This window comes from Rhinoderma darwinii, chromosome 12 (assembly GCF_050947455.1).
Source record: "Rhinoderma darwinii isolate aRhiDar2 chromosome 12, aRhiDar2.hap1, whole genome shotgun sequence".
Taxonomy (NCBI): domain Eukaryota; kingdom Metazoa; phylum Chordata; class Amphibia; order Anura; family Rhinodermatidae; genus Rhinoderma; species Rhinoderma darwinii.
The window spans coordinates 6,382,960-6,408,629 of record NC_134698.1 but is presented as its reverse complement, the minus strand read 5'-3'; the positions used below and the strand labels follow the sequence as shown (position 1 = coordinate 6,408,629).

At 47.6% G+C, this 25,670-nt stretch overlaps 1 protein-coding gene and 1 long non-coding RNA gene across 4 annotated transcripts; one reads left to right on the top strand and one right to left on the bottom strand.

The window, feature by feature from the left end:
• Positions 1–610: 610 nt before the first annotated feature.
• Positions 611–9,472, bottom strand: LOC142664285 (uncharacterized). Its single transcript, XR_012851254.1, has 3 exons — positions 9,297–9,472; positions 2,768–2,955; positions 611–791 (listed from the first exon to the last, which is right to left on the bottom strand). It is a non-coding gene; the product is annotated as an uncharacterized LOC142664285 (long non-coding RNA).
• A 391-nt stretch (positions 9,473–9,863) lies between these two features.
• MRPL24 (mitochondrial ribosomal protein L24) lies at positions 9,864–24,630 on the top strand. 3 transcript variants are annotated; one of them, XM_075843307.1, is made up of 6 exons: positions 9,864–9,964; positions 18,184–18,371; positions 19,118–19,213; positions 22,420–22,523; positions 23,914–24,044; positions 24,417–24,630. In XM_075843307.1, exons 2-6 carry the CDS (start codon positions 18,186–18,188, stop codon positions 24,551–24,553), a joined length of 654 nt encoding a protein of 217 aa, XP_075699422.1. In that variant the 5' UTR covers positions 9,864–9,964; positions 18,184–18,185; the 3' UTR covers positions 24,554–24,630. The 3 variants fall into 3 exon arrangements, with proteins under 3 accessions (XP_075699422.1, XP_075699421.1, XP_075699423.1); XM_075843306.1 differs by lacking the exon at positions 9,864–9,964 and adding an exon at positions 10,017–10,109; XM_075843308.1 differs by lacking the exon at positions 9,864–9,964 and adding an exon at positions 10,103–10,166.
• The last annotated feature ends 1,040 nt before the right edge of the window (positions 24,631–25,670 follow it).

The window sequence follows — 25,670 nt, the reverse complement described above, 5'->3', positions numbered from 1 at the left end:
CAGTCTCCAGGAAGTGACGGAGTACAGCCCCTCCCCCAGAGACCAGGGGAGATCTATACAGGACCTTATATGTGTATATAGTGTTACTATCCTGCCTTATCTAGACTTCCAGTGCTACAATAGAGATGTCATGATCGCCCACCCTCTAATGATAATGAGCGGATTCTCCTTATTCTGTCCCAGTCTATACGGCAAAGCTAACAAGTGAGCTACTGAGAACAGGAAAAATCATCTTGTAACTGCTTTCCAAAAATTATGTGGATAGTCCAAATCAAAAAATGTGTAGGAGTAAAACCTAATTTAAATATTTTTTTCATACTAGTCTTTGGCTTTGTGAGCTCCACATTTGCCCTAAATTTTTATATACAGAAAAAGTATAAGAACGTATGCCGGCCATAGCGCAGCCACATTTTAGTGCCTGTGTTACGCCCGCATTACCCGGCTTCCTGTGGTTCTACTAAGGCAGATTTCTAGAACCGGTTTGCGGCAGGAATTAGGCCTATGAGGCTGCCAAGGATGACCAATCCGATTCTAGTGGTCATTATCAAGTTTAGCTGTCCCTCTTTTCTTACCCCGTCCTCCGCACCGTCTCTATATGAATCACGAGCTGTTGTGTTTGTCCAGACGTCACTTTTTATTGCTGTATTTGCCGCAGACACTCGTATATAGGTTCCCGGTGCTGTCATTGCTCTTGTATAGATGTGTCATGATGTCTCTGCTTCCAGTTCCACGGTAGGCCGTCCCGTCCTTCTAGACATGTCTGTGACAGTAGTAATAACAGAGGCGGCCACCTGAAATGTAGAAGATCATCAGATCGTAAACCCCCAGAGACCATCAATACAATATCGGCATCAGCCTGGCATAATGTGATGTATTAGAGTCTTCGCCTTCAAGGTCCAGGATTAGGAAAACCTGGACGCTTTCTTCCTAGAACAGCACCACACCTCCACAGGTTGTATGTGGTATTGCAGCTCAGCCCTATTCCCTACAATGAGGCTGAGCTGCAATACCAGACACAACCCATGGGCAGGCGTGGTGTTGCTTTGGGAAGAAAGCCGTCCTGTTTTTCTAATCCGGGGCCATGCCCCTTCTCAGAATGCCATGTTATGAAGACTACTCGAGACGCTTTCCTTGCCATCCTCCTCTACCCAGAACACCCAAGTAAAACCAGGCGCTATCAACGAAACCTTGTTTGCCCATCAATGAAGAAGGTTGGGCAGCAATTACTCATGTTCTCGGAGACAGGCGCCAAGGAAGAGTCCAATGGGGATCTAGAGACCTAAATTTAACCCGTTACAACAACCAATACATATGATCGGAATAGAGACCACGAGCTTGGACCTTTATGGATTTCCAGAATGAATGGGCTGCTCTATAGAAAACCCAAACCTCCTTGGCACTGCCCATAGACTAGAGTTACTGGAAGTATCTGACATCAGCATATGACTTGGTATGAATGATCCTGTGATCTGAGGGTTGATCTGAATGGTGCAGTAGAGGTTCGGGGGGGGGGGGCCATTGGTTTGGTACAAGGTGGTCTCAGGTCATGGATGCCATGTGGTCTACCAACGTCACAGACAGGACTGGTCAGGTAATAGAAGATCCATCAACAGGCACTGACCAGTCTGGTATGACATTGGTCACTCAATGAAGAGGTCCTAGAAGTCCATGACGGTGGTGACGCATCCTTCTAGCCTTACTCCATAGTCTCTATATGATACATTGTTACGTTCAGTCATAAGAACCTTTCTTGCCGTCTCTAGGTCTCCTATGAGCGAGTACTCTTCGTCTGAGTTGAAACCGCCTCCGGTGGGGGTGAGAACGGTCAGGGGCCGTTTTCTTGATGTCTTTGATATCTTGAGATTGGGTAGATGGCAACTCCAAGTTGCGTCTCTCGTAGGCGCCATGTAGCTCTCCTGTTTCCAGCTGCATATTCCTGGGTGTTGACCACTGTCTGGCGGAGGAGCATCAGAAACGTGTAAGACCAGCCAGGTGACGTGCTCAGCTCCATTATGACATCACATGACATCAGTGATGAAGATACAGAATATACAGTCAGAGCATAAAGTTCTTTGGCCATCTGCTATTTTATGTGCTTGTTTCCATTTCTTAGAAGATCATACCCTCTTATAGTCACTGTAGTTTTTGTTTTAGAATGGTGGTTTTAGTCTTGCAATGGAATTCTATTTCTTATCTTGCCACCTAGTGGTCACTGAGGTATGAAAAAGTGTTACCATGCCCTCTAGTGGTCATTGTAATAAATTGTTTTGGAATTGTTCTGAGGAAGGTTTCCAAGTGTGAGGCCTCATACACACGTCAGTATTCTGGTCAGTATTTTGCTTCAGTATTTGGAAGCCAATACCAGGAATGGGTCCATAACACGGAAGTGGTGCAAATCTTGATTATAGGTTTTCTCTGTTTTTGTTCCACTACTGGTTTTGCTTCCAAATACTGAAGCAAAATATGTTTTTTTTCTCATTTGCGTTTTTTGCAACGGACTCCGCCGCGATAGTCGCAACACATACCTCTTTGTTGCGGATTTTACCTCCCTATTGAATTTAATAGGGAAAACCAGCGATGATTTGACGTGCTGCGGAGTGAAGAATCGCACCACAGGTCAATTTTTGAACGTTTTTTCGGCGGGTTATTTACGCAGCGTGTGGATGAGATTTTTTCAAGAAATTACAGGTTTGGTTTTCTGACTCCTTAAAGGATCCGTCTCGCTGGATCATAATAATAATGACGTGTCGGCGCACAGGGAACACACCACAAATCACTAAGCGCTTTTATTGATGATCCTACACAAATTTTCTGCTGCATCGGTTCCACGGAAGACGGTCGCCGGCGGTGAGACGTTTCAGGGCTTCGGGATGTGGGTGATGGTCGGACATTTGCAGCAGAATCTTTCCATCTATCCCCTTCTTTTATAGTGATAGTAATAGCGCATCCGCCCACCTACAAAAAAAAAAATAATGACATCATATCAACCGGTTCGGGACCGGACACCGTTCAGACTACCCCACGTTAAACAGCTTTAACGTTTTATTTGTTGGGCTGGCGATGTGATTTTTTTTGAGATTTTCCAATACAGATTTCTTTTTATTTATTCATTTTTATACTTTTTTTTTTTTTGCTATTTTTAGGCTTAAAGTTGTAATTTTTTTAATTTTTTTTTTTAAAAAAAGAACATGCTTTTTTATGCTTTAGCTATTATTTTCTGGTAATAATATCGCTTACCCTAAAACAGACTTTTTAGTTGTGATCGTCATTGTCTACCGTCAATTTTGATATATAACATGTCTATTGTAGGGTGATTAGTTCAGGGCTAGCGTTACGACTGATTGGCGGGTGAAGTGTTTTTTTTGGGGGGGGGGGTGTATTTTATTTTCTACTTCTATTTTTTATTATTATTATTGTCTGTCCCTCGACCACTGGCGGGCTTGATTTTCACACTATTGACATTGAGCGCTGTGTATGTGAAACCAGAGAAGACAGAAACGAAGAAAAACGCTTCGATCTCCTCTCCAGGGTCCCCGGTTTAAGCCCATACCCTAGATGTACTAAGGCGTGGACTTTAAGGACCTGTAAATATATAGTGGGTGGTCCTGAACCAGACAAAGTACAGCGGTACAGTCATCATTGTACATTGTTACAGGTCATGTTGCGGGTCCGCTGTCAGTGGCGTAACTATAGGGGTCACAATTGCAACTGGACCACGAAGCCAGGAAGGCCTGTGACCCCCCCCCCCCCCGTACCACGTCTACCCACCGTTACTCTAGTAACAAGTCTATGTAGTAAACTACACAGGCCCCTGTTACTATAGTAACATCTCCACATACTATCCCTCCTCGCTCCTTACTCGGGCCGGGTACAGCGCTGGTGCTGACCACTTTCAGTGTCTCCGGATATGTGCACTGCGTACAACGTCGTGACCCGTGACGCTGAATGGCGTCAAGACCAGATCTGCGCCCGGATGAAGAGGACCCGAGTCAGGAGCGAGGAGGATAAGTATAAGAATGCTGGGTCCCTGTATCTAATCCTATCATGTGTGATACCGTCTGCTGGGTCCCTGTATCTAATCTTATCATGTGTGATACTGTCTGCTGAGCCGTGTATCGAATCCTATCATGGGTGATACTGTCTGCTGAGCTGTGTATCTAATCCTATCATGTGTGATACTGTCTGTTGAGCTGTGTATCTAATCCTATCATGTGTGATACTGTCTGCTGAGCTGTGTATCTAATCCTATCTTGTGTGATACTGTCTGCTGATCTGTGTATCTAATCCTATCATGTGTGATACTGTCTGCTGAGCTGTGTATATAATCCTATCATGTGTGATACTGTCTGCTGAGCTGCGTATCTAATCCTATCATATGTAATACTGTCTGCTGAGCTGCGTATCTAATCCTATCATGTGTGATACTATCTGCTGAGCTGCTGTATCTAATCCTATCATGTGTGATACTGTCTGCTGGGCCCTATATCTAATCCTATCATGTGTGATACTGTCTACTGAGCTGTGTATCTAATCCTATCATGTGTGATACTGTCTGCTGAGACCTGTATCTAATCCTATCATGTGTGATACTGTCTGCTGAGCTGTGTATCTAATCCAATCATGTGTGATACTGGCTGCTGAGCTGTGTATCTAATCCTATCATGTGTGATACTGTCTGCTGAGCCGTGTATCTAATCCTATCATGTGTGATATTGTCTGCTGAGCTGCGTATCTAATCCTATCATGTGTGATACGGTCAGCTGAGTCCTGTATCTAATCCTACCATGTGTGATACTGTCTGCTGAGCTGTGTATCTAATCCAATCATGTGTGATACTGTCTGTTGAGCTGTGTATCTAATCCTATCATGTGTGATACTGTCTGCTGAGCTGCGTATCTAATCCTATCATCTGTGATACTGTCTGCTGAGCTGTGTATCTAATCCTATCATGTGTGATACTGTCTGCTGAGCTGTGTATCTAATCCTATCATGTGTGATACTGTCTGTTGAGCTGTGTATCTAATCCTATCATGTGTGATACTGTCTGCTGAGCTGTGTATCTAATCCTATCTTGTGTGATACTGTCTGCTGATCTGTGTATCTAATCCTATCATGTGTGATACTGTCTGCTGAGCTGTGTATATAATCCTATCATGTGTGATACTGTCTGCTGAGCTGCGTATCTAATCCTATCATATGTAATACTGTCTGCTGAGCTGCGTATCTAATCCTATCATGTGTGATACTATCTGCTGAGCTGCTGTATCTAATCCTATCATGTGTGATACTGTCTGCTGGGCCCTATATCTAATCCAATCATGTGTGATACTGTCTACTGAGCTGTGTATCTAATCCTATCATGTGTGATACTGTCTGCTGAGACCTGTATCTAATCCTATCATGTGTGATACTGTCTGCTGAGCTGTGTATCTAATCCAATCATGTGTGATACTGGCTGCTGAGCTGTGTATCTAATCCTATCATGTGTGATACTGTCTGCTGAGCCGTGTATCTAATCCTATCATGTGTGATATTGTCTGCTGAGCTGCGTATCTAATCCTATCATGTGTGATACGGTCAGCTGAGTCCTGTATCTAATCCTACCATGTGTGATACTGTCTGCTGAGCTGTGTATCTAATCCAATCATGTGTGATACTGTCTGTTGAGCTGTGTATCTAATCCTATCATGTGTGATACTGTCTGCTGAGCTGCGTATCTAATCCTATCATCTGTGATACTGTCTGCTGAGCTGTGTATCTAATCCTATCATGTGTGATACTGTCTGCTGAGCCATGTATCTAATCCTATCATGTGTGATACAGTCTGCTGGGCCCTATATCTAATCCAATCATGTGTGATACTGTCTGCTGAGACCTGTATCTAATCCTATCATGTGTGATACTGTCTGCTGAGCTGTGTATCTAATCCAATCATGTGTGATACTGGCTGCTGAGCTGTGTATCTAATCCTATCATGTGTGATACTGTCTGCTGAGCTGTGTATCTAATCCTATCATGTGTGATACTGTCTGTTGAGCTGTGTATCTAATCCTATCATGTGTGATACTGTCTGCTGAGCTGTGTATCTAATCCTATCTTGTGTGATACTGTCTGCTGATCTGTGTATCTAATCCTATCATGTGTGATACTGTCTGCTGAGCTGTGTATATAATCCTATCATGTGTGATACTGTCTGCTGAGCTGCGTATCTAATCCTATCATATGTGATACTGTCTGCTGAGCTGCGTATCTAATCCTATCATCTGTGATACTGTCTGCTGAGCTGTGTATATAATCCTATCATGTGTGATACTGGCTGCTGAGCTGTGTATCTAATCCTATCATGTGTGATACTGTCTGCTGAGCTGTATCTAATCCTATCATGTGTGATACTGTCTGCTGAGCTGTGTATCTAATCCTATCATGTGTGATACTGTCTGCTGAGCTGTGTATCTAATCCAATCATGTGTGATACTGGCTGCTGAGCTGTGTATCTAATCCAATCATGTGTGATACTGGCTGCTGAGCTGTGTATCTAATCCTATCATGAGTGATATTGTCTGCTGAGCTGCGTATCTAATCCTATCATGTGTGATACGGTCAGCTGAGTCCTGTATCTAATCCTACCATGTGTGATACTGTCTGCTGAGCTGTGTATCTAATCCTATCATGTATGCTAAGATGTGTATCTAAGCCTATCCTGTCTGCTAAAATGTGTATCTAATCCTATCATGTGTGATACTGCCTGTTGGGCCCGGTAGCTAATCCTATCCAGTGGCAGAGCTATGAGGTTGTAGTCTTATAGATATGCTGTCTCTGATATATGTATGTATATATATATATATATATATATATATATATGTGTATATATATATATATATATATATATATATATACACATTATACATTTTGGGGGTTGGGGGCATAACCAGTGGCGTAACTACCGCTATAGCAGCAGTAGCTGCTGCTACGGGGCCCGCAGCATGAGTGGGCCTGTGTCGCCCGCCGGCACGGACCCCCACCATGGCCGGAGGCTCCGCTAACTGCCGCTATGGCTGCTACAGCGCGCAGATAATGGAGGTATCTCCCCGCTCTGCCATTAAACAATAGACATGTATCCCCTCTCCACAGGACACGTATCTCCTCTCCACAGGACACGTATCTCCTCTCCACAGGACACGTATCCCCTCTCCACAGGACACGTATCTCCTCTCCACAGGACACGTATCCCCTCTCCACAGGACACGTATCTCCTCTCCACAGGACACGTATCTCCTCTCCACAGGACACGTATCCCCTCTCCACAGGACACGTATCTCCTATCCACAGGACACGTATCCCCTCTCCACAGGACACGTATCCCCTCTCCACAGGACACGTATCCCCTCTCCACAGGACATGTATCCCCTCTCCACAGGACACGTATCCCCCTCTCCACAGGACACGTATCTCCTCTCCACAGGACACGTATCCCCTCTCCACAGGACACGTATCCCCTCTCCACAGGACACGTATCCCCTCTCCACAGGACACGTATCCCCCTCTCCACAGGACACGTATCTCCTCTCCACAGGACACGTATCCCCTCTCCACAGGACACGTATCTCCTCTCCACAGGACACGTATCCCCCTCTCCACAGGACACGTATCTCCTCTCCACAGGACACGTATCTCCTCTCCACAGGACACGTATCCCCCTCTCCACAGGACACGTATCTCCTCTCCACAGGACACGTATCCCCTCTCCACAGGACACGTATCCCCTCTCCACAGGATATACACAGGATAGGGGATACATGTGTGATCGCTGGCATTGATAGGGAGAACGGAGGACTGAAAGTCCCCTGAAGTTCTCCATCACAAACCTGGGACTTCCGGGGTCTGTGTCGGCAGCTCCGTAGAAATGAATGGAGCGCCGGTCGTGCTTGTGCGCATGCGTGACCCGCGCTCCTTTCATTTTTATTGAGCTGCGCAGACCCCGGAAGTCCGAGGTTTGTCATGGAGAACTTCGGGGGACTTTCAGTCCCCCGTTCTCCCTATCGCTGCCAGCGATCACACATGTATCCCCTCACCTGTGGAGATCCTGTGGAGAGGGGATACATGTCTTTTGTAGGACACACTATAGGTCGGATTTTTTTTGGGGGTTGTATAGCGTTCCCTACAGGGGGGGCTGTATAGCGTTATCTACAGGGGGGCTGTATGGGGTTATCTACAGGGGGGGCTGTATAGCGTTATCTACAGGGGGGCTGTATAGCGTTATCTACAGGGGGGCTGTATAGCGTTATGTACAGGGGGGCTGTATGGGGTTATCTACAGGGGGGGCTGTATAGCGTTATCTACAGGGGGGCTGTATAGCGTTATCTACAGGGGGGCTGTATAGCGTTATGTACAGGGGGGCTGTATGGCGTTATCTACAGGGGGTCTGTATGGGGTTATCTACAGGGGGGGCTGTATAGCGTTATCTACAGGGGGGGCTGTATAGCGTTATCTACAGGTTGGGCTGTATGGCGTTATCTACAGGGGGGCTGTATGGCGTTATCTACAGGGGGGCTGTATAGCGTTATCTACAGGGGGGGCTGTTTGGCGCTATCTACAGGTTGGGCTGTATGGCGTTATCTACAGGGGGGCTGTATAGCGTTATCTACAGGGGGTCTGTATAGCGTTATCTACAGGGGGGCTGTATAGCGTTATCTACAGGGGGGGCTGTATAGCGTTATCTACAGGGGGGGCTGTATAGCGTTATCTACAGGTTGGGCTGTATGGCGTTATCTACAGGGGGGCTGTATGGCGTTATCTACAGGGGGGCTGTATAGCGTTATCTACAGGGGGGGCTGTTTGGCGCTATCTACAGGTTGGGCTGTATGGCGTTATCTACAGGGGGGCTGTATAGCGTTATCTACAGGGGGGGCTGTATAGCGTTATCTACAGGGGGGCTGTATAGCGTTATCTACAGGGGGGGCTGTTTGGCGCTATCTACAGGTTGGGCTGTATGGCGTTATCTACAGGGGGGGGCCTGTAAAAAAGGCACTATCTACAAGGGGGGTTGTGTGACACCCAGGGGAGGGGAGGGGGCCCAGTCTTTCCTAGTTACGCCCCTGGGCATAACATATATCTTGGGACTATTGCCCGATATCTTCAGACCTTAGCAACAGCGGACGCCATGGCGTATGATTACACAAACCCATCCCGCCCCCCGTCAGTCACAAGGCAGAGTTGGGCTGCACAATATACAGTCATGGCCGTACAGCTACTGTTTAGGTAACTTGGGGGGTGTAATGGATAATAATTTGCGTTACCGATGCGGCCGGCTTTGGTTCTCTTGTATGCAATGAGCCTTCTCTTACTGCGGGGTATGCGCGGTCTTAGTTTACGTGATTGGCGCCTCCTGTCAGCCATATTGTTATCTTAGCTCGCTGATGTTTTTCACAGAGATCACTGACAAGGAAATCCCTGGAGCTCGGCTGCACCTGGTGTCATGGTGATGTCATAATACTATCACGAGATGACATCACAGACTAGTAGCTTTTACTAAGTACATAAATATGACTTCCTGGTTATCAAAGGGGTCGTTTAAAAAAAAATAAAAAATAGGTCTCTTTTTTCCCAAAACAGCGCCACTCTAAATAAGGCTGAGCTGTAATACCAGACACAGCCCATGGACAAGAGTGGCGCTGTTCTTGGAAGACCTTTTTGCCCAGGTCGAATATTCATTTATTTGTGGCCCCTATAGAGAGCTTGGACATTGTTTTTGTAGTATAAATACCCAATTCGCTTCCTGTGGACAAACTGTGTCCGTTTAGCAATTTTGTGAATAAAGTTTTTTTTTAAAAAAACAAAAAAACAAAAACAAAGCACCGACGACTTGTCAAACTACACCTCCCATGACGCTTTGCGGCATTATGTAAACATTTTCCGGTATCAAACCCGTAGGGCTTCTAGTTTATCGGACACGGCTTGGAAGAAGGTAACAGACTGGCGGGAGGTTTATACGTTTCTGTGCGGTGTGAGGGGGTCAGGGGTCGGCGGGGACATGTGCCGGGGACGCTTCCTGCTCCCGGTGACGGAGCCGTCCATTCTTGTATACGAGGAGGGGGGGAGCCGCGCCGGAGGTGAGAGCCGCTACTATTCTATGAAACGTGGGGGGAATGGAGACGACTGAAGTCAAGGTCACAGCTCAATGGCGGCTGAAGGCATTAGTACATGTTGGGGGGGGGTGCAGTATTGTATCTGTAGTATTTATTGGTACCGTTTTGGGATACGTGAGACTTTTTCAGCGCTTTTTATTAAACATTTTATGTGGGAGACTAGGTGACAAAAAAAACAGCGATTCTGGCGGTTATGTCTAATATTTTTTTTCCCTGTATTTTACATTTGTCCTCCTAGGGGACTTGAACCAGCGATCGCTTGCACGATCTACTCCAATACTAATATATTGCAGTATATCGTGATTTTTTTTTACCAGCTCATTTTGATTTGTACCTCTGTGGGCACCTCGGGCCCCCTCCAATGGGCCAGCGGAGGGGCCAATGCCTCTTTCTAACCGCTTAGGTGTCGCATTCAATATTGACCCTGGCATCTGATGGGTTAAACGAGTGGGATCCTGCTCATTGCAGTGAAGTGTCGGCCGTAACCTATAGCTGACGCGCTCAACTTATGGAACGGGCTCGGGGTGTGTGCCCGCTCCATACTCCCGCGTCTCCCGTATATAAAAGGCCTACATCGGGAAGCGGTTGTCCGGTTTCGGCAAATCTAAATTTTTTTTTTTTTGCGTAATTAAAAGTTATACACCGCACCACCCAGTATCGCAAAGAGGGACAAATGATGCGGAAAGTTTTTTCCCCTTTAAGCCGCGTCTTTAATCCCCACCCATACACACCCAATTCATCCCACACAGTATAATGCCCCCACAGATGTCCCCGTGCTATATAATGCCCCCACAGATGTCCCCGTGCTATATAATGCCCCCACAGATGTCCCCGTGCTATATAATGCCCCCACAGATGTCCCCGTGCTATAATGCCCCCACAGATGTCCCCGTGCTATAATGCCCCCACAGATGTCCCTGTACTATATAATGCCCCCACAGATGTCCCCGTGCTATATAATGCCCCCACAGATGTCCCCGTGCTATATAATGCCCCCACAGATGTCCCCGTACTATATAATGCCCCCACAGATGTCCCCGTACTATATAATGCCCCCACAGATGTCCCCGTGCTATATAATGCCCCCACAGATGTCCCCGTGCTATATAATGCCCCCACAGATGTCCCCGTGCTATATAATGCCCCCACAGATGTCCCCGTGCTATATAATGCCCCCACAGATGTCCCCGTACTATATAAAGCCCCCACAGATGTCCCCGTGCTATATAATGCCCCCACAGATGTCCCCGTGCTATATAATGCCCCCACAGATGTCCCCGTGCTATATAATGCCCCCACAGATGTCCCCGTGCTATATAATGCCCGTGCTGTATAATGCCCCCACAGATGTCCCCGTGCTATATAATGCCCCCACAGATGTCCCCGTGCTATATAATGCCCCCACAGATGTCCCCGTGCTATATAATGCCCCCACAGATGTCCCCGTGCTATATAATGCCCCCACAGATGTCCCCGTGCTATATAATGCCCCCACAGATGTCCCCGTGCTATATAATGCCCCCACAGATGTCCCCGTGCTATATAATGCCCCCACAGATGTCCCCGTGCTATATAATGCCCCCACAGATGTCCCCGTGCTATATAATGCCCCCACAGATGTCCCCGTGCTATATAATGCCCGTGCTGTATAATGCCCCCACAGATGTCCCCGTGCTATATAATGCCCCCACAGATGTCCCCGTGCTATATAATGCCCCCACAGATGTCCCCGTGCTGTATAATGCCCCCACAGATGTCCCCGTGCTGTTTAATGCCCCCACAGATGTCCCCGTGCTGTTTAATGCCCCCACAGATGTCCCCGTGCTGTATAATGCCCCCACAGATGTCCCCGTGCTGTATAATGCCCCCACAGATGTCCCCGTGCTGTATAATGCCCCCACAGATGTCCCCGTGCGATATAATGCCCCCACAGATGTCCCCGTGCGATATAATGCCCCCACAGATGTCCCCGTGCGGTATAATGCCCCCACAGACGTCCCCGTGCTGTATAATGCCCCCACAGACGTCCCCGTGCTGTATAATGCCCCCACAGACGTCCCCGTGCTGTATAATGCCCCCACAGACGTCCCCGTGCTGTATAATGCCCCCACAGACGTCCCCGTGCTGTATAATGCCCCCACAGACGTCCCCGTGCTGTATAATGCCCCCACAGACGTCCCCGTGCTGTATAATGCCCCCACAGACGTCCCCGTACTGTATAATGCCCCCACAGACGTCCCTGTACTGTATAATGCCCCCACAGATGTCCCCGTACTGTATAATGCCCCCACAGATGTCCCCGTACTGTATAATGCCCCCACAGATGCCTCCGTACTGTATAATGCCCCCTTAGTTGCCCCTAGTGCCAGCCCCCCCTGTAGATGGCGCCACACAGCCCCCCTGTAGATAGCGCCACACAGCCCCCCCCTGTAGATAGCGCTACACCCTCCATCTAGGAGCAGACTCCCCAGCCAGAGCATCGGCAACGCTCTGGCAGGGGATTCCGCTCCTGAAGGAGCCACTGACTTCACTGTCCATATACGGACACTGACCTCAAGGGCTTCCCCGGGCTCAGCACTTGGCAAGTGGAGGAGCTCCCTCTACTCCTCCGCTCTGTACTAATGCTGAAACAGGGAGCTGACGGTTCCCTGCTTCAGCATTGGGTTCAACTGTATCTGCGTCCTGATTAGGGATGTCACGATACCAGAATTTGGACTTCGATACCGATACTTCGTGTAGTGTTGCGATTTCGATACCATAACGATACTTTGCCAACAGTAATAAAAAAAAAAAGTTCTAATTAACCCCATCATGTTTCTCAGTCATGATGGGGTTAATCACTATTAATGTGAGGCACATGGAGGGTAAATTCATCGCACCTCGCGCCTCACAATAATAAGTGATAGAAAGCCGTGTTTATTTTATTTTTTTACAGCGCACACATCATAAATGATGCAAAAAAATAGTTGTGCAGGTTATTACGGCCGCGCCAATACCGAATATGTGTATGTGTTATGTATTGAGACTTATTTTAATGTTTATTGTAAAAAAGGTGTATGTGTATTTTTTTGTTTTGTTTTTACTTTATTTTTAAACTTTAATGTACTGGTATATATCTATATACTGATAGTAATGTACTGGCATATATCTATATACTGATAGTAATGTACTGGCATATATCTATATACTGATAGTAATGTACTGGCATATATCTATATACTGATAGTATACAGGCAGTTATTATTGATACCTCAGTATGCCCTAACAGGAAATATGGTCAGACAGCCCTGGGGCCCTTCAATGGACCCTGGGCTGTCTGCCCATATATGGTACGTCCCTCAATTCCCTGTGACGCGATCCAAGGGGCATCCCCTCTTCTCATTTTCCCCTGAATGCTCGGTCCGCTGTAATCGCAGCATTCAGGGGAATAGCGGTGGAGATGAGAGGTTTCTCTGATCTCCGCCAGCGGGGCTGCGGCTGTGTAAAACAGTCATTGCCCCGTTCCTGACGGCGCGCACTTGTCAGGACTCCGGTGCGGGGCGATAACTGTATTACACGGCCGCAGCCCCGCTCTCATACATTCATGTGTTACTATACTGAGCTGGGCGGCCGCACAGCAAGTATCGAAATACAGGAAATAACGGTATCGAACCGTTTGGGGATGCAGAGTATCGAAGTTTCGATGCATCGTGCATCCCTAGTCCTGATGACGCAGATCCAGTTGACACCTGGACATGCCATCGGCAGCGCGGGACACTGCCTGGAATGCGGGACTGTCCCGCTGAATCCGGGACGGTTGGGAGGTATGATATAATTTCCCAATATACTTTCTGTATTCATTCCTTATGGTTTTTAAGATCTCTGATTGTTGTTATTCAGTAAGAACATTCATTGTTTACTTGCAGTGTATAATTCTGTCCATGGTCATGTGATGGACACACAGGTGCTGGGATTGTTACATGGTCATGTGATGGACACAGGTGCTGGGATCGTTACATGGTCATGTGATGGACACAGGTGCTGGGATCGTTACATGGTCATGTGATGGACACACAGGTGCTGGGATCGTTACATGGTCATGTGATGGGCACACAGGTGCCGGGATCGTTACATGGTCATGTGATGGACACACAGGTGCTGGGATCGTTACATGGTCATGTGATGGACACACAGGAGTGGGATCGTTACATGGTCATGTGATGGACACACAGGTGCTGGGATCGTTACATGGTCAACCCTTGAAGCGGCGCTGGTCCCTTGGAACGTAATTCGCTGGTGGCTCCTAGTGTCGCATAGTGACGAAGCGGACACACTGTGGGTTTAAATTGTCTTCATTGGATACAGGCGACGCGTTTCGGAGCCGAATCGGCTCCTTCCTCAGGCAGTATCCGAAAATGCATTTTCTGGGTTGATTTTTTTTTTTGGGCTCTTTTCACCTACCCTAGGTGTAATTCTCACAATCCCACTATCGTTTTTCTATTTTTTTTTTGACGGTTTTCAATATGTGAGTTAAGTGACGTTATATTGTAATAGTTCGGACTTTTATAGACGCGGTGATACCAGTTATGTTCATTTTATTTTTGTTTTTTACTTAGCGGACACCCATAACTTATGGAGTGGGCTCAGCCCAGGAGCCCACTCCATGTTTTCCCTCCCAGCCTCTACCGTATGCACACGCCGGATGTCAGGATGGGGTTAAAAGGGTATTCCCATCTAATAATAATATGGTGTATCACTAGGACAATGTTTCCCAACCTTATAACCATGGGGGAATCCCTCATCAATTTTTCCGCTCCTGGGGACCCCTTCTCTCACTCCTACCGCATAGAAGCTGGTGATCGAGGAGGTGAAGCAATTCTTTATTCTGGCTGACATGTGTTTTGCCAAGTATCCGTTTGCTATCTCTACTGTAAAAGTGAAAAGTCTTGTTCTGGGGAACCCGAGGGAATTCTGGTTGGGATACACTGCTGTAACATTGTGATCGGTGGGAGTCTGACTTCTGGGACCCCCGCTGACCTCAAGAACAAGGGTCCACGATCACTTTGCCTTTTTCCCTACATAGCGGTGGCCCGTCTATCCGGTGTGCACAGCATCGCATCACTCAAGTTCCCGGGGGTGCAGAAATATTCTTCTACTCCTGCGTTTTGAAGATCAGTGGGGGGTCCCTGTAGTCGTACCCCCAACACTCGGTATGAAGGTCACATGACCTTATGTCTGCAGTTCTTTTTCCTGATTAGAGACCTGCTGGTCACGTGACCGCAGCTCCTACAACAGCAGCAAGAGAGAAGATCGTGAGGTGCGAGGTAAGTATAAGGGGATCATGGATTTGTTTAAGGGGTGTGGGGTCTGTGTTTAGGTTGTCTGGTCTGGGGTCTGTATTAGTTTATGGGGTCTGTATTTAGGAGGCCTGGTCTGAGGTCTGTATATTTAGGGGGCTTGGTCTGGGGTCTGTATTAGTTTAGGAGGTCAGGTCTGGGGTCTGTATTTAGGTGTCTGGTCTGGGGGTCTGTATTAGTTTATGGGGTCCGTATTTAGGGGTCTGGTCTGGGGTCTGTATTAGTTTATAGGGACTGGTCTGGGGTCTGTATTAGTTTAGGGGTCTGGTCCTGGGGGTCTGTATTAGTTTAGGGGTCTGGTCCTGGGGGTCTGTATTTTCTTAGGGGGGGGTCTGGTCTGGGGACGGCAATAGTTTAGAAGTTCTGTGGTCTGTATGTATTCTGGGGTCAGAATTTATTAGTCTAAATAAAAGGTGTTGTCCGGGCACATCGATAGGTCACCAGTATGAAAAACTGGTCCATGCCCGGACAACCCCTTTGATTTATGGTCCTGGGCCTTGGTGTCTGAATTTTTGTGTTTCTATAGAGGCTGGAAATGGCTGCAGAAGCGAGAAGCAAAGATGTCTCAGGAGAAGCCGCCATAATGTTCTGTGTCAGATGGAGAAGAAAAGAGAATGACTCCAATTAGAGAAGACGTCACCTGCGAGTCACTGGATCTATAAAGGATCTGTCACCTCTCCTGACATGTCTGTTGTAGGAAATCCTTGTATTCCACATAAAGTCTTTGTGTATCCAGGACTAATAGGCAAATGTGTGTTACCATTCCCATTGTCAAGAGGATGTGTCCCTACACAGTGTGATACTGTCAGCGATGGTTGGAGACTGTCAGCATGTAGGGACACAGCCCTTTGACGAGAGAAATCGTAACACCCATTTGTCAATGCTCACACAAAAAGTTGGTGTTCACTATAGACACGGCAGAGCGGCGGTGGAGAAGGGGGACCCACGTTTGTGGAATAGCCCAGGGCCTATGGTCTACTTAATTCGCCACTGCCTGGACGTATCAATTTAGTAAGGCCCCATACATATTTACATATTTTTTGCGGCCGTAGTTCACCTGCAAATCTGCGGGAGAATTGCGGCCCCATTCATTTCAATGGGCCCATTCACACAACTGTGGTTTCCACGGTCCGTGCATGGCCCAGAAGCCTGGACCGCAAAAAGAACGAACATGTCTTATTACGGCCCAGCGATTCGCAGGTGACACTCCGCGGTCGGCCGACCCGAAAATCACGGCCGTGCTCATGGCTACGGTCGTGTGAATGAGGCCTTAAAATGATACTTCTCCCGAAAGGGTTGTACCTTCTTGAACATTCCTCGGGTCCCATTCCCAAATCCTTTTTTTTTCCCAAACTACAATCCTTATTCCAGAAGATATGGGGGAGCTGGATGGTGTCCCCTTTGGCTCTCTCTTCCCCGAGATCGCCTCTCCGCTGATCTCTGAGGTTCTGGAGGACACTAATAATGGGGTGTTTAGTAAGTCCCATCGTTGTACGAGGTTATTAATGAGACGCCTGGAGATCTAACATTTCATGTTCATCCCTCTATCAAACATTCGATATCCGGTTCTGTGCGGGTCTTAGATGTGCGATGTTAATGTTAAAGGGTAGCTGAGCGTTTGACAAAAACTTCTGACATGTCATACGTTTGGATTGGTGGTGGTCCGAGCACTGAGACCCCCACCAATCGCTTGAACGAATCAGTGTTTCTTTGACGTGTTTTTTGCTGCGTTTTTTTGGGGGATTATTTTTTTTTAGCTATTTCTTCAACAGACAGAGGGAATAACCGCAAGCGTTTTTTGCTAAAAAATGTGTAGAAAAAAAAAAGCGTCAAAAATCGCGGCAAAAAAAACCCTTTTATTTCCGCCTCCCATTGATTTCAATGGGGTTTTTGAGGCGGAAAACGCGTCAAGATAGGGCATGTTGCTGCTTTTTCCTGCAGGCGTTTTTCTTTTGCTCGCAGGAAAAAAACTCCTGCACCTCCCATTGAAATCAATAGGAGGCAATCTTGGACGTTTTTTGCCGCGGTTTCCACGGCACAAACCACAGCAAAAAACTGTGTGAACAGGGCCTTACTTTAATTCAGTTCATCAATGACGTGTGACCGGATACTCGATCTCTCTTTGCGGTCGTTTCTTCCGTCATGTATATGTACAAAGGATGCGATAATTCCGCTTTTTGTCGATCTACGAATTGTATTTTACATGTTGTTTAATAAAACGAGTTTAAAGTAAGTGATGTTATCCGCCGTCTCTTACTATAGTGAGAAGACCCCTTTAATCATTATTACGGTGAAAAGTTTCCATTTCTCACCATATTTAAGATCTCTGCTTGCTGTCCGTGAACAGTAACGTATACATTCAGATGCTGAAAATCTGCCTATGAATGTTTTCATTCACTTACAGCAAGCCGAGATGTAGAACACCGGGAAGGAATTGATACTGTGCATTATAATGTTGCAGGAGTTTTCTTGATACAATGTTTAATCTTAAAGTGATAGACTGTATTCGGAGTAGTGTAGGAGGGGGCGGAGCATGACACAGGGATTCAAAAGACACCATAGAGAGATTTCCTCATGCTCCGCCCCCTCAAGCCCTGCACTAGACTTTAGACACTGTATCCGTTTTGGCCGGAGTGTTCCTTTAATTTACATAAAGCCAGAGATCCCTTTATGAAGAGAAGTTCTTTTTGTTTATTTTACAGAAATGCGTCTCACAGCGCTCGTCGCCATGCCCTCCAAGGTGATTAAGTTACCTCGCGATTACCGCTTTGGCACCAGCCGACCGTCTACTGTGGCCGCTCAGAAGAAGAACCCTCCCGGTATCAGAAGATCCAAAATATTTGTGGAGCCAATTAGTAAAGAGGAATGGGCGTATTTCCGGGGTGACACAGTAAGTCGGGGGTCCCTCTGTTTCCATTGTGGACTATTGCAGCTTCCAGCTTTATGGGAACAGTTTGGGGTTCGGCATTTTCTGCTCCGCCGTGACCCATAAAGACGTAGATGGAGAGTTTGGGGTGGAAGAACTTGACTGGCCGCACAGAGCCCTGACCTCCACCCCATCCGTGTAGCTGCTCTGTCCAGTGACCCTTCTATATAATGCAGTGATCCATAAAGATGCGTCACCATTAGGGCGTATTCACACACGGCAGAAATTGTAGTAGAAATTCCTGTAAGAAATCTTCCGCATGAGGGTATGTTCACACGGCTTATTTTCTGCCGTTTTACTGGTTGTAAACGCCCTGAAAAACTGCTGAAAATACGGAAGCTGAACGCCTCCAAACATCTGGGGAAAAAAACGGCGTTTTGGTCTGACGGGGCATTTTTTTTATGCGGCCCTTAAAAAAAAAAAAAAAAAATCCCCGTAAAAAGAAGTGCATGTCACTTGAGTCGTTTTTGGAGCCGGTTTTCATTGTGTCAATAGAAAAACGGACGTAAAAAACGCATCAAAAAACATTTGTGATTTCAAAAACGACTGAAAATCAGAGGCTTTCTTTCCCTTGATAACCGCTCCGTATTTTCCAGCCGTTTTTTGCGTGTGAACACAGCCTTATGGTGACGCATCCTCTTCTAATGTCAGGCGTTTGGTTGATGATTTGTGGCTTTAGGTTTTTGCTTTAGAATTGATTTGTTTTCCAGGTTGAAGTTCTCGCTGGTAAAGACGCAGGAAAACAGGGGAACGTGTCGCAAGTTATAAGAGCCCGAAACTGGGTGGTGATCGAGAATATGAACACGGTGAGAGGCTGCGGGGGATGGGGGCTGGAGAAAAATGCAGTAGTTTATATATATATATATATATATATATATATATATAGGTATCGATAAGAGATTGTCATATCTCGCGCTTTCCTATCTCTCTCTCTCGCTCTCCTGTATCTCTCTCTCTCGCTCTCCTGTATCTCTCTCTCTCGCTCTCCTGTATCTCTCTCTCTCGCTCTCCTGTATCTCTCTCTCTCGCTCTCCTGTATCTCTCTCTCTCGCTCTCCTGTATCTCTCTCTCTCGCTCTCCTGTATCTCTCTCTCTCGCTCTCCTGTATCTCTCTCTCTCGCTCTCCTGTATCTCTCTCTCTCGCTCTCCTGTATCTCTCTCTCTCGCTCTCCTGTATCTCTCTCTCTCGCTCTCCTGTATCTCTCTCTCTCGCTCTCCTGTATCTCTCTCTCGTTCTCCTGTATCTCTCTCTCGTTCTCCTGTATCTCTCTCTCGTTCTCCTGTATCTCTCTCTCGTTCTCCTGTATCTCTCTCTCGTTCTCCTGTATCTCTCTCGTTCTCCTGTATCTCTCTCGCTCTCCTGTATCTCTCTCGTTCTCCTGTATCTCTCGCTCTCTCTCTCCTGTATCTCTCTCTCTCTCTCGCTCTCCTGTATCTCTCGCTCTCTCTCCTGTATCGCTCTCTCTCGCTCTCCTGTATCTCTCTCTCTCGCTCTCCTGTATCTCTCTCTCTCGCTCTCCTGTATCTCTCTCTCGCTCTCCTGTATCTCTCGCTCTCTCTCTCCTGTATCTCTCGCTCTCTCTCTCCTGTATCTCTCGCTCGCTCTCCTGTATCTCTCGCTCGCTCTCCTGTATCTCTCGCTCGCTCTCCTGTATCTCTCGCTCGCTCTCCTGTATCTCTCGCTCGCTCTCCTGTAGCTCTCGCTCGCTCTCCTGTAGCTCTCGCTCGCTCTCTCGCTCTCCTGTAGCTCTCGCTCGCTCTCTCGCTCTCCTGTAGCTCTCGCTCGCTCTCTCGCTCTCCTGTAGCTCTCGCTCGCTCTCTCGCTCTCCTGTAGCTCTCGCTCGCTCTCTCGCTCTCCTGTATCTCTCGCTCGCTCTCCTGTATCTCTAGCTCGCTCTCGCTCTCCTGTATCTCTCGCTCTCTCTCTCGCTCTCCTGTATCTCTCGCTCTCTCTCTCGCTCTCCTGTCTCTCTCGCTCTCCTGTATCTCTCGCTCTCGCTCTCCTGTATCTCTCGCTCTCTCTCCTGTATCTCTCGCTCTCTCTCCTGTATCTCTCGCTCTCTCTCCTGTATCTCTCGCTCTCTCTCCTGTATCTCTCGCTCTCCTGTATCGATCGCTCGCTCTCTCGCTCTCCTGTATCGATCGCTCGCTCTCTCTCCTGTATCGATCGCTCGCTCGCTCTCCTGTATCGATCGATCGCTCGCTCGCTCGCTCTCCTGTATCGATCGCTCGCTCTCCTGTATCGATCGATCGCTCGCTCGCTCTCCTGTATCGATCGCTCGCTCGCTCGCTCTCCTGTATCGATCGCTCGCTCGCTCTCCTGTATCGATCGCTCGCTCGCTCTCCTGTATCGATCGCTCGCTCGCTCTCCTGTATCGATCGCTCGCTCGCTCTCCTGTATCTCTCGCTCGCTCGCTCTCCTGTATCTCTCGCTCGCTCGCTCTCCTGTATCGATCGCTCGCTCGCTCGCTCTCCTGTATCGATCGCTCGCTCTCCTGTATCGATCGCTCGCTCTCCTGTATCTCTCGATCGCTCGCTCTCCTGTATCTCTCGCTCGCTCGCTCTCCTGTATCTCTCGCTCGCTCGCTCTCCTGTATCTCTCGCTCGCTCGCTCTCCTGTATCTCTCGCTCGCTCGCTCTCCTGTATCTCTCGCTCGCTCGCTCTCCTGTATCTCTCGCTCGCTCGCTCTCCTGTATCTCTCGCTCGCTCGCTCTCCTGTATCTCTCGCTCGCTCGCTCTCCTGTATCTCTCGCTCGCTCGCTCTCCTGTATCTCTCGCTCGCTCGCTCTCCTGTATCTCTCGCTCGCTCGCTCTCCTGTATCTCTCGCTCGCTCTCCTGTATCTCTCGCTCTCCTGTATCTCTCGCTCTCCTGTATCTCTCGCTCTCTCTCTCGCTCTCCTGTATCTCTCGCTCTCTCTCTCGCTCTCCCTCTCCTGTATCTCTCGCTCTCTCTCTCGCTCTCCTGTATCTCTCGCTCTCTCTCTCTCTCTCTCGCTCTCTCGCTCTCTCCTGTATCTCTCGCTCTCCTGTATCTCTCGCTCTCCTGTATCTCTCGCTCTCGCTCTCCTGTATCTCTCGCTCTCGCTCTCCTGTATCTCTCGCTCTCGCTCTCCTGTATCTCTCGCTCTCGCTCTCCTGTATCTTTCGCTCTCGCTCTCCTGTATCTCTCGCTCTCGCTCTCCTGTATCTCTCTCGCTCTCTCTCTCGCTCTCCTGTATCTCTCTCGCTCTCTCTCTCGCTCTCCTGTATCTCTCTCGCTCGCGCCGCTCGCTCTCCTGTATCTCTCTCGCTCGCGCCGCTCGCTCTCCTGTATCTCTCTCGCTCGCGCCGCTCGCTCTCCTGTATCTCTCTCGCGCCGCTCGCTCTAATCTGTCTCGCCCGTTCTGATGTCTCTCGCATCTCTCTCTAATTTTATAACATACCTGGTATTCCTAAATCCACCCTGACCTCTCGGTTCTCGCCCGCTTTCATGTAATAATGTTGGCTTGTGTCATGTGGTTGTCCCGATTCCCTCGCAGAATATTATCATTTTATGTTCACATAACTTAGGATATAAAACAAATATAACTGTCATGTACGTTGTTCCACATCTGCGTCATTTTTTCGCTCCACTTTTTCGTGTTTTATCCCGGATGTCTCCATTATCTTCCGGTGCTCTGAGATGACTGGACACCACCCTACACATCACTATACTAATTATACACATCAATGTATACGCTGCTATATACAGGTGTCTGGAAATCCGTCTGCCGTACTGTCTGAGCTACAGTTCCAGCCCACCATGAGCTGCTTGACAGTGTAAACATTGTGGGCAGCACAGAATGGCCGTACAGTTGTCTTCCATAGATGTTAAACCAATGGAGTAGCCCTTTCTTTTTTAGCAGTGTATATAAGTTTGAAGGACCGGCACCAGAGCGAGAGCGCTTATTGTGGATTCTCAAATGGCGGCCCTCCCTCTGCGGATTTGGTAAACGGCGAACACTTACAAATGTCTGTTCTTTAATGTTTAGCATTATCGTTATGTCGGGAAGTCCGGTAATTACAGAGGGACTTACGTGACCAGCGAAGCCCCTATGCTGGTCAACCAGGTGGCCCTCGTGGATCCTACAGACAGGTGAGCTATTCTCTCTATCTGCCTATGGCTCGTCTAATACACGAGGTGATTGGGTGATCTGATGAACATTATCTGGAAATGAATCCGATTCCACTTCTAAAATATCCTCCTGCTGTCCCGTATGACGCGTTTTAGTTCTCTGGTGACAGATCCTCGGTAAAGTTTATCAGTTCCCTATCTCCTATCTAATAGGCACTTTGCTGCTGATAACTACAATGTGATTGGTTTTCAAAACTTTTATTAAGTTATGAGCGTTTCTCTAAATATGCTAATGTGGCTCTAATAGCTGAATAGGAGGTGACTTTCTTTTCACTCTGGGCGGTGTAATGTTTTCTGTAGGACGCTGTCCAATCGGCATACAGCTTCTGCCCTGTCCAATCAGCACACCGCTCCCCCCCTTCACTGCCCAGCAGCACAGTGTGATCATATAGTACACAGCTTCCATTCCCGACTGAATTCAACTGGCGATATCTCCGGTTGTGTCACAGCTAGAACTACGATCTTGGTGCCATAGAAAAGATTATAATCTCTTCTTCCATATGCCACCAGAACCGCTGTTCTAGGTGGTCCACAGCCCGAGATATGGCTGTTTGCAGCCCTTCCCTCCAGCCTCAGTCTCTCACACTGTGTGAAGCAGCTTCATGCTGATTGGACAGTGTCAGAGGCTGTGAGGAGGCTCCACCCCCGGAGAATCACTGCTGTTACCTCCCACTTGTCTAGTATAGCCTCATTTGCATATTTAGAAAAAAAGCTCAAGTTCTAAAATAATAATACTAGTAAAAATTGGTTTTTCCTCTGTGCGTTTCAGCAGCTATAACTTTTTTGTTTCTTCATGGACGTGGCCGTATGAGGCCTTGTTTTATGAGGGAGACATTGTATTTTTGTTCTGTGGGGTATAGGAGTACAAAAAAAATGTACTGGGAAAGTTGTATTTATTTTTGTGGCGTGAATATAGAAAAAAAGGGAATTTCAGATTTTTTTATTTTTTTTTTATCCCGCTCATGTTTTACAATTTCCGGTTCTTATGGTCGTGTAGCTACGCTCTGATACTAGGGGACATTTTCTCCATGGAAATCAGAGCATGTGGATGAGATTTAAAAAAAAACAAAAAACGTTTGGGTTTTCTCCACGCAAATTGGGACAAAAAAAATATGCAACAAATCCACTATGTGTGTAGGGGACCTATTGTCCTGAATGGGTGATTTGAGTCTCACTGCTGGCACCTTCACCTCGCCCGTTGTGCATAAGTACCTGGCGAGAGACGGGAGAAGTAGTGGGGCACAGTCTACGCTCCTCTGTACTTTGCATCGCTCCCTTGAGCTCTGTCAGGAAATATAGGGCCATGAACGTTCTCAGGTTTCTTACATTTGATGTCTCTTCTGCTCTCCAGGATGCCCACCGAGGTGGAATGGCGCTACACAGAAGAAGGCGAGCGCGTGCGAGTGTCATTACGGACAGGACGGATCATTCCTAAACCCGTCTTCCAGAGACGAGACGGCATCATCCCTGAGCAGTGGACGGGTGAGAACGCCGGGAAGGAAACCAGCAGGGGTCAGCAACCTTCGGCACTGCAGCTGTTGTGAAACTACAATTCCCAGCATTCCCTGACCGCCTTGGGCTGGAATGATAAAGCCTTTGGCTGTTGGGGCATGCTGGGGCTTGTAGTTTTACAACAGCTGGAGTGCTGTAGGTTGCTGACCCCAAATAGTGGTCACTTGCAGGCAGCCTGTAGCCAAAGCTTTGTGTGTACCAACCAGTGGCGTTCAGTACGACCACAGCCCTCAGTTATCCACCAAGTCACGGATGGGTCGGCATTAGCCGTTTCATTAAAAAAAATAAAGAAATGTCAGGTTTGTGGGTGAAAGTTGTCGTTTTTTTTTCTTCTTGTACTAGACGGTCCTAAGGACACCTCTGTGGAGGACTCTCTGGAGAGAACCTACATCCCATCACTGAAAACCTTTCAGGAGGAAATCATGGAAGCGTTCGGCATTGTGGAAAACAGACGGCAAAGGAAATCCTTCTGGTATTAACGGGCACGGACTACAACCACCATTGGTTCTTGGAGGACTCCAACAGTTCAGCCTCTTATTATCGGCTAGTCATGTATGTTAAGGGGTTTCCACTTTATAAAGCCGCACTGGCCTCCGATTGCACGAAGTGCCGGGGTGAGTATTGGCTTGTGTGAAGGGTAACTAAACTTTTTACAAAAACTCATACGTTTTGATTGGTCACTCCACCGATCACTGAAACGAAGCGGCACAAACGATCAGGTGTGATCGTTTCTGATCAGGGTTCCCCGGAGCAGTATACGGGCTCAATAGAATGTCTATGGGTCTGTACGCCGATCAGAAGCTAAGCAGCACGGAGCACTTCTTCCCCTTCATTTTAGAACCCCACCGATCAGAACTTATGACATGTCAAAAGTTTGTTTGTAGTTTAGTTCCACTTTTAAGGGGATTCCTTGGACCACACGGATGTCTGTTCTGGCTCCTGAGATTACGTAGAACCGTTTTTTTGTTTCATTCACTTACTGTATTATATTTCTACATCACAATAAAACCCAAACCTGTTGTGTTCACGTGTTTTCTGGGGTCAGTCACTTATTTTTTGGGTTTTCTGTGTGTTCTCTGCTTGAACGGTCTCCGGAACATCTGATAGAAATGTCTTAGGAGCCGCCATGTTCCCGCGCTGATGATGCTGCACCACACGGGCTCTCCTTTGTTGTGGATGGTGTTGAAGGTCTCTAGTAGCTGGTAAGGTCTGTCTGCTCGCTGTGTAGCGATGACCTTTAACAGACACCAGGGGCGCCACTAGCATTGGACCTCCAGGGCCAAACCCCGGGCGACTTCCGCTCCAGCAACAACCCATTCGCTACAACATTTGCTTGAAAATGCTTCACAGAGAAAGTGAAACGTTGTAGTGGATGTTGGATGAATGAATCCGTTTTTGAGTGCTGCTTTGCTTTCCCTTTATCTGACACATATATACTTACATATACACAATAGCATCGGGTGTAGACTTACAATTACAGACACCACTTCGGATTGGTGAGTGGCTCGGTGTTCTCCACCCCATCACACACTGTTGCATGTTCGATGTAATATTACAACAAGCCTATATGAGCCTGACTGTGTATGAATTACATTG